Genomic DNA, 12886 nt, shown 5'->3' with positions numbered 1-12886 from the left:
GATTTTTCTTTATATGTCAAAGCTTGTTGCCACAACCTGTTTATACACAATATATAAGTAATTCTTTTTCTGCGGATTGCATTTGTGACTATTACTAGCTATCGCAGATGCATTTTTTTCTATTCGTAACGTAAGTGTAGTGGTCGTCGATGAATGGTAATTATCATATTACGCGATATCCTATTAGCACGTGGGCTTTCATCTTTCAAAAAGGAAATAAACAATTTCGCCTAATAATAAACATTTTTAATAACCCGCAAATAAAGGATCTCTCGTTTGATATCGCGCGTAAACCTCTCAACCTCTTTGTGAAGGGCTGTATATCGATCGAATAAATGCGTGCCAAATCCAATTCCAGGTCAGCTGTTATAGATATATTACGCGCGTTAATCAATGTATTCCATGTGTAGGCGCTGACGTCCCCGACGTGACCTTAAAGGCGAATATTTAGGCTCTGAAATTTAATATTGAGTAAATGATATTTAGCACAATAAAACTCCATCGCCCGTTACCTTGAGTGTTCACAACTGACATTCTTACTCAGCCGATTCATTCGAAATATCGCGAGGGAACACACGGTACCGCAAATATTCGAAATCATGAAAGCGAATGTTCTTTGGATACTATTAGTTTTCTTTTTGTCTCGTCACGCGATTTATATAGGCGGTGATATCCACAGTATGCTTCGTCAACTAGATATTGAGGAAAATGACCCAGATATCACGCAATCCGAGAAGAAAAAGTTGGACGAATATCGTAGGACGGTGATCAAACAAGAGATCTTGAAAATGCTTGGTCTCGAGAGCCCTCCGAATGCTTCAAACATTCCGAAAATACCAAAAGAAATGATAAAAAGTGTCCTGCATCAAACGAGACACCACAGGAAAGGTGGCCGTAAAAATCTAGACGTCGCTGGCAAACAAATGATTGTTATAGCGGAGCCAGGTATGATAATTATCCCTCTTCATCTAATCTCGTATTTACAAACAACTGCTGACGACAATTACACTTAGCCTGAGCTGGATTAATAGGACAATTTTTGTGTTCCTTGATGATCCATTTTTGACATAGGTCCGTTTTATCATACAATAACGTTTTTGATGGTTTGAAGAATCCAATTTAGAAAAATCCGAACGATAAACGTTAGAATTAGATGCAACTCGCAACGTTTCAAGCTCAGCCTTAAATAATCTAATATTCCTACCTATCCATAAAAAGATTACCATGAAACTGGGGGAAGTGCGCACAAGTTATAAATTTGAATCTATTTTCTTCATTTGTTATAACATTTGGGGAATGTATATTGCCAAGCAATGTCATTTAGAAACCATGTTATGGTTGTATTGCAAACTAAGGGTAATTATACCTTTCGGCCAATCGTAGCAATCAGTGGTCATTACCAGACCTGCATAATCACCATGACGCGTTTTGAGGTGCAATAACTCACACATGTGAATGACCAGGTTGCAGCAGGTCGGCACTTGAGGATAAGAAATAGGTTTAGACATGGTGTTTTGAATGATTTGCCAAATAATGCTGGCGTTTAACAATATGATGCCTCTCATGTAAGTCGACGCCTGTTCTCTCGATCCTATTTGCGAATTGGCACTGGAAAAGCAGAATTCACTAAATCGATAAAAAATGGCACCGACTGAGGGCGTTGTCTTACTTGTTTATAATTAAATAAACTCTCCTTATAAAAGACTTTATAATATTGCGTCAAAGTTAGTTCGAAATACATTGAAGGCTTCAGCGATTTTGTCATCCTGTTCTTATACCTAACATACACATCTCTAACAAGTGAAATCTAGCACCCTCAAATGAATGTTTCATGCGATTCTCTCTTTTGAAGAAGATAAGAGAGAATATTATACTCAAATGTTTCTAAGGAATGGAAGCGATCCAACTCTACAGGCGACCGCTATGCTTTATATAATAATTATCTAATTGTCTGGAACGCGATCGACGTTTCCTATTCAATTTTTGGCATATCAAAGGTTTCTGTCAGCAAGCATTTTTATCCATCACTGATCAAATATATATATTGACATAGCTGCGGACAGAACATTTCATTCGCATTTGATTGGGTGGAAGGCATGTTTATGGTCCCTTTATGCTTTTGATTGCATTATATTGCCCACGCACTTAAAATCTGGGAGCTAATAGTTACCCATTTTAGGCAACCTAAAGACTGGATATGCAGAATGTGCCAAATCCTTGCTCATCAAGTTTATATACAGCATGTGACTTAAGCCACTTGACATACTCAGAACTATATGTTCCTAAAATTCCTTATGATATTGGAATTGTGGCATTGCTTTATATGGCAAAACGCGTTTTATCATGCACTTGCCAATTGTGCTTTCTTCAGGATATGTGGTATATATGGTACATTTAAACTACACGATTAACACGCAATAGCCTATATAAATATTAAAACTTACACCTTCACAAACATTTGTATAATCTAAGATAAATACTAATGTGCGAGTTAAGTTAAATCCAAACCAAATGACATGGAATTTAAAGAACACAGAACTTAAATGAACCACTTTCTTTATGCCTGTTCCACAAAGAACGCCAAAACCGATTGCAAGTTCAGTCTGCGTGCAAGCAGTCCGGTAAAAAGTATAGATCTGTTTTATTTTCTATCTGGTGTCGAGAACAAACTATCGCATGTCATTTTTAGGGAATTATTTTATATCATTATGTACTCACTGAACTTTCCAAATCAGTTCTATAAAGGTTTTCGACGAATGCTGGCTATATTTTTAAGAGAATGCCATGAGGCAAAATGGGGCAATGAATGCTCACATGGGGACTCCAACTGGATAATTCCTTATATTGCATCTAATACAATAAAAACGTGCGATAACTAAAAGCTTCAATGAGGAACCTGCATGAAATCGGGCCTTTAAGCAACATATCATATATCAGTACACAACATGCATGCAAAAACATTCAATAACTGACTATCTTTCAGTTAACAGTACTTTTGAGATTGCCTTTTTACCATTACCATATTACCAGAAATGACTGACGAAGTTTCCGTCACTTGTGTTATCAATTAATCATAAATTTGCATTTCATCCATATAATGGCCTTCCTGTTTTTATATGAATACATTGAGCATTGAAATAAAAAAGCGTAAATTGTAGCAACCACCAACTTTGAGCACTGTTTGCCGATCCTTAGATCCCCATAGATCAACGTTTTTGTAACGAATTTAGTAGCTTTATTTGGTGTTTGAAATCAGAAAATGTAATACAACGTCTTCTGGTCAACGGTAGCTAGATAAAAACACTTTGAGTAAGGGAAGATGACGGTTAATGCAGCCTCATAGCATCAACAGTGGAATTTCCGAGTATATCACCAAGGAGTGCAATCTATTCAGAGAAACAGTATATGCACTGTGACTCTAGTTATCAATAAAATCGCAAACATTCATTAAAAACAAAATATTTGCGAAGAAAATAAGAAATTTTTGTAATGTGATTTTATACTGAATAGACTACCAAGGCAAGCGGTGTACACCCTAGGGGAGATACGCCTTGCCGACGATAGTAAAAACTTTCACATGTTGGGCTTGGTGCCTTATCTAAAAGATCGACAGGTAATGGAGTGCACGCAATATGAGAAAGGTGGTCAATGGCCAACAGCAATTTGCTCGAATTTGAAAATCAACAAGAAGCAATGCCCAAACCACAAACTATCAGTTTCAGCATGGAATGTATTGATAAAGTCGTTTAGTTTGACAAAAATAAACCGGCTATAGGAGAAGAATTACTCCTAGCCAAAAAGACCCAAATTTATTCTAAATCGGCGTAAAGTTTAATGTGTCATTATTGATGCTCATGCATTGGTCAGAAAACTGAGTTGCGGAAGGAGTATGCAAAATTCATGGCTGGCAATATATGCCTTTTTCTTATTTATAAATTATAATGCTGCATGGGTTTCAAACGAGTTGGACTTCATTGCAACAAATCATTGTTATAATGACAAAAGCGATGTTGCCGGCGGATGTTATATATATTCATGTGCATTCTGTCAGAGTTCTTTAATGACCTTAAGCATGTAGGACGGCAACATGCATGACGACGACGTGGTTGGAATACTCCTTTAAATTAATGTTATGGTAAAACGTCGTTTTATATTATCAATTGTACCAATTTAATGAGATGTGAGAATGAGAGAAGACGTTGAAAACATTGTTTTTACGTTTAGGAACAATTCTATAGAGCCTAATTCGAGGTAGTGCTCACTAGCTGGGTCGACCTGAAATGTAGACGTTCCACATAGGACGTAATAAACGACGTTTTGCCGTTGTAAACAGAACGTAGATCACGTCTAAAACTTCCATAGGTATTTAATAATTCATTTCTTTTCAATGAAGAATTGTATTGATAGCTGCCGTCGTCGTGTTCCCGTCCTACATGCTTAAGGTCCCTATTGATAAAATTTCAAAACTCGAAGCGGCGGCGAAGTGAAACAATGCAATGTATTCCATGCATTGTTTTACCGAAGTTTGGTTATCTCAATGTTGTCATTTTGAGAGCAGGTCAACTGAATTTGTGATGATTGTCTCAGTTAATCCTGCTTGTTTTGTTTCAAGTACTCAAAACTTCGATTTCCTGGTGTCGTTCAAGTAATTTCGTGCGCTGAGATGAGAGGATTTAGTGTGCAAGTTACGAGAATAAGAAAAAGACTGAAAATGCGATGATTCAACCGCCCTAGCTAACCGCCAAAGCGAGTCTGAAAAATCAGTTTTGACTTTGGGAAACCTTAATAAGAGAAAATATAAAAACTGACTAAGGCTGTTTTGGTCCACCGTATATTTACACCCAATGTTTATAGTCTGATCTGACGATCAAATCTCGTGATGCTGCACCTATTCTCGTGCACAACGACGTTATAGACCTATTAAATTTGCTAACAACAATTGTCTTAACAAGTAAAATAAGCAGAGGATGCGGAAGATTCCTAAGTGAGGGGGGCAAATATTTATATATTCGCGTTGTGTATAATTAGTTTATTTTTAAATGGATTGTATTTATTTTACGGTCTTTTAATATGTATATATGAATATTATATCAAATATTAGCCCCCCCCCTCCCTTACGGAACTTTCGGGGTCCCTGAATTATCTATCTGATCGCCTAATATAACAATTCGGCCTTTTTTCATATTTTACCTGAATTTAACTTAATCCTATATATTCATATATTCATGCATATCAACATTAGGTCACCCAATATGAAGTGGTACTTAAAGTAAAATTAGATTAATGCTAATAAATCAGTCAGTGTCAATTTTCCCGTAGCTTATATTGTTACATTTATAAGGCCATCAGGCATGCCCAGCATGCAAATGAAAAGTCATACAAGAGAGCACAAGAAACAAAAAAAAAACATGCTAAGAAATCATCTTAGGTTGGAGTTAAGTACGTCGGCTCGAGTCCAAAAGCATGGATGTGCGTTGACGCGGAATTGCATGGAGAAGTATGTTGTTTATAGTCTTTATAGATGTTTTGAATATTTTGCTTATCCGGTTAAAGAAGGTTGTTAAAAGACGAATTAGCATTTTCAACACTGTCAAAATTGCATCGAAATACTGATCGCCATTACCCTTTCCGGAATTATTTCAACGAGACGAGTCGAGCGCAATGGCGAAAAATAAACGATCAAAAACAAAGTACAAAGCGAACAATGCAGCTATATGAATTTCAATACAGCTATATGAATTGGTGCAATACTTGCATACTTTCCTGAAACTCTAATCTATCAATAAATCCTGCTTAAAAAAATCATAAAAATGTTCAATTTAGTGTGATTCTACTCTGCATTTCTGCAGCATTGAATTGGGCTAAAATACATGTTCAAATATTCCCTAGAATTCTCGCTGAACTTGAAAGATTCAGAACCGCAATCATTTCGCTTCAATGCAAACGTGAAACATAATTCAGTTTCATCTGTAATATTGGTCCTTCGACGTAACCCACAGATCCTAACGAAGAGGATATTGAAGAAACATCGTTTGTTTATCGCACGAATACTCGGTTATCCTAACAAACTATCCCGCCTAATCGGACATCCAAAAATTAAGGAAACTAACAAAAACTGGATCAATTTGGACATCACTTCAATCTTGAAATCAAAAGGTATCCATGGCATGATAAGGAATATCTCCATCGAAATTATATGCGAAGAATGTGGTGGCGAAAACGGTTTTGTGAATTCCAAGAAACGTCGTCCGTTTCTAATTTTTAACGTTGGCAAAGTCACGAAAACCCGAAAGAGGCGCTCTGTAGCAAATTGCAGCCAAACTGATTGCTGCATAGTTGATTATAACATCAGCACTAAATTGCTTGGTTTTGACTTTGTGGTAGCACCTAATGTATTTCAATTGAACTTCTGCAAAGGAAATTGTATTACTCCACCTTTGATTTTGGCGTTCCATGATCGGATTGGGTTGGTGAAAAATCCAACAAAGAAGATGGTTAAAAAGTCAAACTGCTGCATGATCTCAAAATTTAAAACGTTATCAATACTCATCGATGGTGGCAACAATTCAATTATAAAAAAGGATATACCGAATGTGACGGCGACGCACTGTACGTGCTCATAACGTTTGCTGCAGTGCACGGTTTTTCTCAGTATTATATAGCAACATTATCTACGTGTATTTGACATCGTAAAGTCTATGACGATTGCTAACAATTGGTAAGAATGGTGGATAATTTATTTTTAGCCCGTAAAACTGACAAACAGTTTTAAAACTACATGTGTATAATATGAGAAGTAAACTTTAGTGAACGCACTGCATGTTTAGTTTAGAGAAAGATTAAGACTGTTTCAGATTTAAAAAATGACTTTTAGGTCAGTCAAATCATATCCCTGTTGCACTGCTCCACTTCCTTCAAACTTCGGACTAGCATGAATTTATTTTTGGAGTTTTAATATAATCATCATGTAAATCACTGTTAATCGGTTTTAAACTAATTAAAAAATCCAATATTCATATAGGATATTTACTTTCTTTTAAATTATTTTGATATTATCATTAGTCCAAAATATTTCACCGACAGTCGGTGATGTGTGTAGGTCAGTGCATGCATGGCCATGCAGTTATTCAAAATGATAGGGTATATACTTCATTCGTCAGCGATTAATCGGAACAGCCAATGATTGTCATATACATAGGGCTTGTTCACACTTGTTCACGAGATAAATATTTTGGGAAACACAGATCAATTTTGCGCGCCTTTACAATAAAATTACACAATTTGCGCAGTGAGCTGGTTTTCTTTACATTTGCGTGATTCTGCTGGAGAATTGACACTATAATTTATTAACATTGTGTGAATCTTTCCGCGTTTCTTCGTAGTTTTGGGACTCATTAATTTCTATGCACTTTGGTGGGTCCTCAACTTTGATATAATCGACGATTTCGTTTAGTTACACTTGATGTAAGATTTTAGATTAAGCTTCAATAATACCTTTTCTTCTGAATCCGTCTTTACCTCGAACTCTCACCAGCTTACCAGCCTTAAAGTGTAATTGTAAACTCTTTGCTGTACGATTATGGTACTTTGCCTGATCTCTGTATATACGATATACATAGGGCTGTATGATGTTGTAAACGTTTCTTAACAACTGTCGTTTCAATTATATTGGTTGAGGTTGTAAATGTTTCTCTGTGGCAAGTAACTTTGTTTTAATTCATCGCGCCATAAGTCTCCGTGCAGGATTTACAAGAACTTAATCTTTTAGCATGCTATAGAAAACCATTCCCACAACACAAGGTCGTGTAACAACCTTCATCTTCCGAAAGTCAACACTAACTGGGGTAAACATAAACCTACGTACCAAGCTTCGAAAGAGTTCAACGATTTGAACGATTCCATCAGAAACTCTTTCTCTCTGAGTCATTTTAAGTCGTCCCTGAAGTGACATTGACTAACACACTACATATATAAATATTGTTAATTGCATGTCTCAATATATTTTTGTTTGTCTATGTCCATGTCCACGTCGTTGTCCTTGTCCCTTTCAATGTATCTGTATGTCTATGCCCTTGATTATTAGAAAACGTAGAACATTTATTTTTATATGTTGCTATGTGGTATTTTAAAATTGCTATGAATTTTATATATGATAGAAGTTATGTTTAAATTATTATATTAGCAATATGATTTTATCATGCAGGACCCCATATGCACTGAAAAACACTATAGGTGATGTGGGTATCCTGGTTCAATATAATAATAATAAAGACTGCAGTCTTCTCCACCTTTCTTTCGCTTTCCCTATAATGGCTTTGTCATCAACAGTTGGGTTGATATTAAACGTGTAAAAGTATTCCAAGTAAAAGTATTTTCTCAAAAATATACTTCGTTACACCCCCATTACTCGAAAATAATGCTCAAATACAGTAACGAAATAAATTTACTTCGTTACTTGCCACCCCTGGTGGCAGCAATAAGAGAGATACAAAAAGTGCAAATATTAGAAATATACGTCGTCAGGCTGGCTACGCTACCGGTTATAAAAACTTTATTCTGTAATCTTTACAAGCCTTCGGCCAATAGACTATGAAAATATCGGCCAAGCAACTGGAGTCGATATTTTATTGTTTTCTCAAGAAAAAAATTGAGAGAACTGTTTTCATGACCACTTTCAATATGTGTATTTTGAACATTGGCAGGCGTGAATATTTTCAAACATTTGATAGTAAAACTTGTAGCCCATGGGCGTCGTGTTTTAGCAGGCCAGCACAAGGTCATATCTATTTTTTCAGTAAAAAAATTCCCTACTGGCTGATTGCAACGTGCTGTACTGAGTCGGCAAACCAACATCATTATTCGTCACGAATTTCCTTGCACCCCTTTTAACAACCGAGACCTGGCATTGCGCATCTTAAGGTGGTCTTAGACAGAACATTTTTTTCTTGAATTTTCAAAAATATAAGGATCTTTTTCCATGCAGACCACCCAAAAATGATAACTTACGAAATATTTATGAAAAAACTTGGGCAGCTGTATTAGTAATTGTAAGATTAAAATCAATTAACAAACGAACGAATATATTGTTTTCTTCATATTTTATAACGTTTAACCCCAGTATATGATTCCTCATTCAACAACATTCTTTCTAGAGCATAATATTATGCGTTGTCTGTCTAATATTCTGTTTATTACTATGCTATTATTATTTATCATAATATTTCCAATATTTCCACTTAATATTATAATGAGCCTTTAGGTATTTCTTTATATATCGTTTATTATCTTGTTTTTGGTATTTTCTCCATTTGTAAACGTTGATTTTAAACATGCAATGTCATATTTCAGTTTCTTTTGTCTTCATTTGTCCATTTTGATTTTCGGTGACCTCTTCATCTCTGTTTCTGTTTATGTTCTCTTCCGGTTTTAAGGTAGTTTCTTTATCTTTGCTTGTGAAAATGTTTTCATCTCGTTTTGGAGTCATTTCCTCATCCCTCTCAGTGGGCACTTGTGCATCTTTTTTTACGGCTATTACGGCTTCTTCAGACGGCTTCACGATTTCTTCCTTAGTGGGGTTTGTTTCATCTCTCTTCGTAGTTGTTTTTTCTTCTTGCGCATGCTTTTCTGTTACTTCAAGATCTTTGTTTGTTTTTATTTCTTCTACTTCGTGATTGGTTGTTATTTCTCCCGTTTTTCTTTCGTTTGATTCCTCTAATTGTGCTGCGATGATGTCGTCATCTTTCTTCCCCGCTTTTTTCTCATCTTGCATTGTGGTTATACTTTTAACTTTTTCAGCGATGACTTCCCCCTTTTGCTTTGTGGCTGTTTCTATATCCTGCTTTGTAGTTGTTTTTTCATCATGCTTTATGGCTAATTCTTGATCTTGCTTTTTCGTCAAGTTATCTTCTTTCTCTATGCATGTGATTTCCGTATCTTGCTTTGTGGTATTTTCTCCATCTTGCTTTGAAATGATTTCTTCATCTTCCTTTTTTTCAGTATTTTTTTCATCGCTCTTCGAGGGTGTTTCTTCTTTTTCTGTGGTCATTTCATCATTTTGCTCTGAAGTTATGTTGAGCACTACATATTTCCCATCGACCTCTTTGTCATCTTCTACCTCATCATCCTTGTTGGTATACATATCAACAAGTTCCTCCATACCTTTGTTTTCAAAAGCCTCTTTAGTATTGGATCTTTTCAAAGTTCGATTTTGATAAACACAGCAGGCGACAGTGATGAGAAGTGCCACTACAAGGATCGCCAATGCTAGGATAACCGCAATATAAGTTATATTTTGCTCTTGACCTGATTTTTCACCTGAAAATAAAATTAATGAAATGTATTGGATGTTTTGGGTTCATCGTTGACAACGTTCAACTTCTTCATACGTGCTGTTTTCATGCTAATAAAGGTATATACGCACACTGGACACAATTCGCCAACACGACGCGAATTTTCAGCGTTCAGAAGCAAATAGTCAATTCAATTATAGAAGGGAGTCTCAAAATCTGTGGACACTAGACAAATTAAGATTACTACCGTTCAGCAATTACCAAGATTATCATAACTTGATCAAACTTAGTTGCTCTTGAAAACTCAAAAATTCATAAAAATCGTGCTGCGTTGTCGAATCATGCACTCCGTACGTGTCTCTCTTTCTAAGCTTAAATGCAAGTAAACAAACCTCTTTTGAAAGTGATGGCATTTTCACCTGTCTGTGTTGGTGATAGTTGAGAACCTGGGATAAAACAAATGAGTTTGAGGGTAAATGAGTTTTTAGAATACTGGCTTAAGTCTATTCAATATTTGCCCCGAGCTGGGCGATGGTACTATAATTTCGAACCGAGAATTTCAAACTTTTTCGAAATATTTATTATTAATTTCTTAAATTTGTGTAAAATATACAGAAATATTTGTTTGTTTCAAGTGTGTCGAAAGAGAAGTATTACTTTGAAAAGCATAAGCTTTTTTCTAACCTGGACACGAATCATCAAAATGCTGTTAACATAATCTACGCCTTGTGTTCGCGTCAAGATGAATGCTATTGCACTAAAAGTTTTTCATATCACATTTCTTATCAAAGAATTTACTGTTGCAATGTTCACAATTCAGTTGCATTTGGCAGTTGCTTTACTATGATCGGCACTCCAATATAAAAAGAGATGATCCAGGCTATTAGCTAATGCTTAACGATAATTATATAAAATACTATCTAACCCCCTTTGGTCAAAAACCACCAATGCGACCAAAGGAGTTAAAACAGAGAGATATTTAAAAAGAAATTTTGAAAAGAATCATATAGTGCAAAATATAAATGTAAAATGTATACATTTTATTAAACAAACTTCAAATTAAGCGACTGATAAAACGGCCTGCTAATTCACTATCCAAATTTTGATATTTAAAATTCGTCTTTATCTTAACGCATAAATGGTATGTTTACTCGAGACTTGCAATTTGCACTTCCACGTTATATATATATATATATATATAATATTATATATATATATATATATATATATATATATATATATATATATATATATATATATACAGCCGTTATCAAAAAGGTTGTCCCCATCAATATATATAGACATATATAAATATCAATCACGTGACCATTAAACACGGCTTATTTTGATATTTTGATAATATTGTTTCTTTATTATTACAATATTTTTCACCTTACTATGACATTTAAGAAATTTTCACGATAAATTTCCAACGATTTCTCATAAAATTAACGTATGTAGTAAAATCACCTATATATATATATATATATATATATATATATATATATATATATATATATAATTATATATATATATATATACTGGGTGTCCCAGAAAAAAGTTCTCCGGTTTGATTATTAATAGCTTCTAAACTAGCTAAGCTATTAAACTGACATAACTTTCACTAGATAGAGGGAAGACTAACTTAGATTTTGATATATTACAGTTGTATTTTACTTTAAAATTTACGGAGATATCAATGTTCAAAATTGGTAGCATATTTCTGGATGTGTCTAAATGATATTGATTAACATTTGATACGGCGTTTTTCGCATAATTTAGACACCTCCAGAAATATGCTACCAATTTTGAACATTGATATCTCCGTAAATTTTAAAGTAAAATACAACTGTAATATATCAAAATCTAAGTTAGTCTTCCCTCTATCTAGTGAAAGTTATTTCAGTTTAATAGCTTAGCTAGTTTAGAAGCTATTATGAATCAAACCGGAGTACTTTTTTCTGGGACACCCAGTATATATATATATATATATATATATATATATATATATATATATATATATATATATATATATATATATATATATTTATATATATATATCAATTTCGCTATCGCTACTCCGATAGTACCATACGTACCAGTAGACGGATTTTGTGATTTTAAAGACGCAACTGGACTTCCAGAATGTCTTGTTTTGGTGATTGTTGAATATGGTGCCTTCGTGGTAGAAGAATTTAATGCAGCTGAGGTAATTTTGGGGTTTAGGGTACTGTTAATGTCTGCCACACTCCTCGTACCTACAATAATTTGATATAAATATAAAAAAATTTAAGACGCGGTTGCTTGTACTTGTATTCACACATGTATATATAATATATATATATATATATATATAATATATATATATATATATATATATATATATATAATATATATACACCATTTGCAAAAACGTTGGCCGCAGATAGATAGATAGATAGATACTCGAAGTCTAATTATAATTGCATATGAATACATTTGCATGGGATTTCAATCATATTACATAACATATGCAATTCTAATTAGATTTCGGGTATCTATCTATATATCTATCTGCGGCCAACGTTTTTGCAAACGGGTGTATATATATATATATA

At 34.4% G+C, this 12886-nt stretch overlaps 1 protein-coding gene across 1 annotated transcript; it reads left to right on the top strand.

The window, feature by feature from the left end:
- Positions 1-667: 667 nt before the first annotated feature.
- Positions 668-6793, top strand: LOC114524252 (growth/differentiation factor 8-like). The gene is made up of 2 exons (XM_028545397.1): positions 668-945; positions 5890-6793. Exons 1-2 carry the CDS (start codon positions 681-683, stop codon positions 6621-6623), a joined length of 999 nt encoding a protein of 332 aa, XP_028401198.1. The 5' UTR covers positions 668-680; the 3' UTR covers positions 6624-6793.
- The last annotated feature ends 6093 nt before the right edge of the window (positions 6794-12886 follow it).

The sequence above is a fragment of the Dendronephthya gigantea genome, unplaced genomic scaffold (assembly GCF_004324835.1).
Source record: "Dendronephthya gigantea isolate DGI-Jeju-01 unplaced genomic scaffold, DenGig_1.0 000030F, whole genome shotgun sequence".
NCBI classification, from domain to species: domain Eukaryota; kingdom Metazoa; phylum Cnidaria; class Anthozoa; order Malacalcyonacea; family Nephtheidae; genus Dendronephthya; species Dendronephthya gigantea.
The sequence above is the reverse complement of the archived record's forward strand: the minus strand, read 5'-3'. Positions and strand labels throughout refer to the sequence as shown.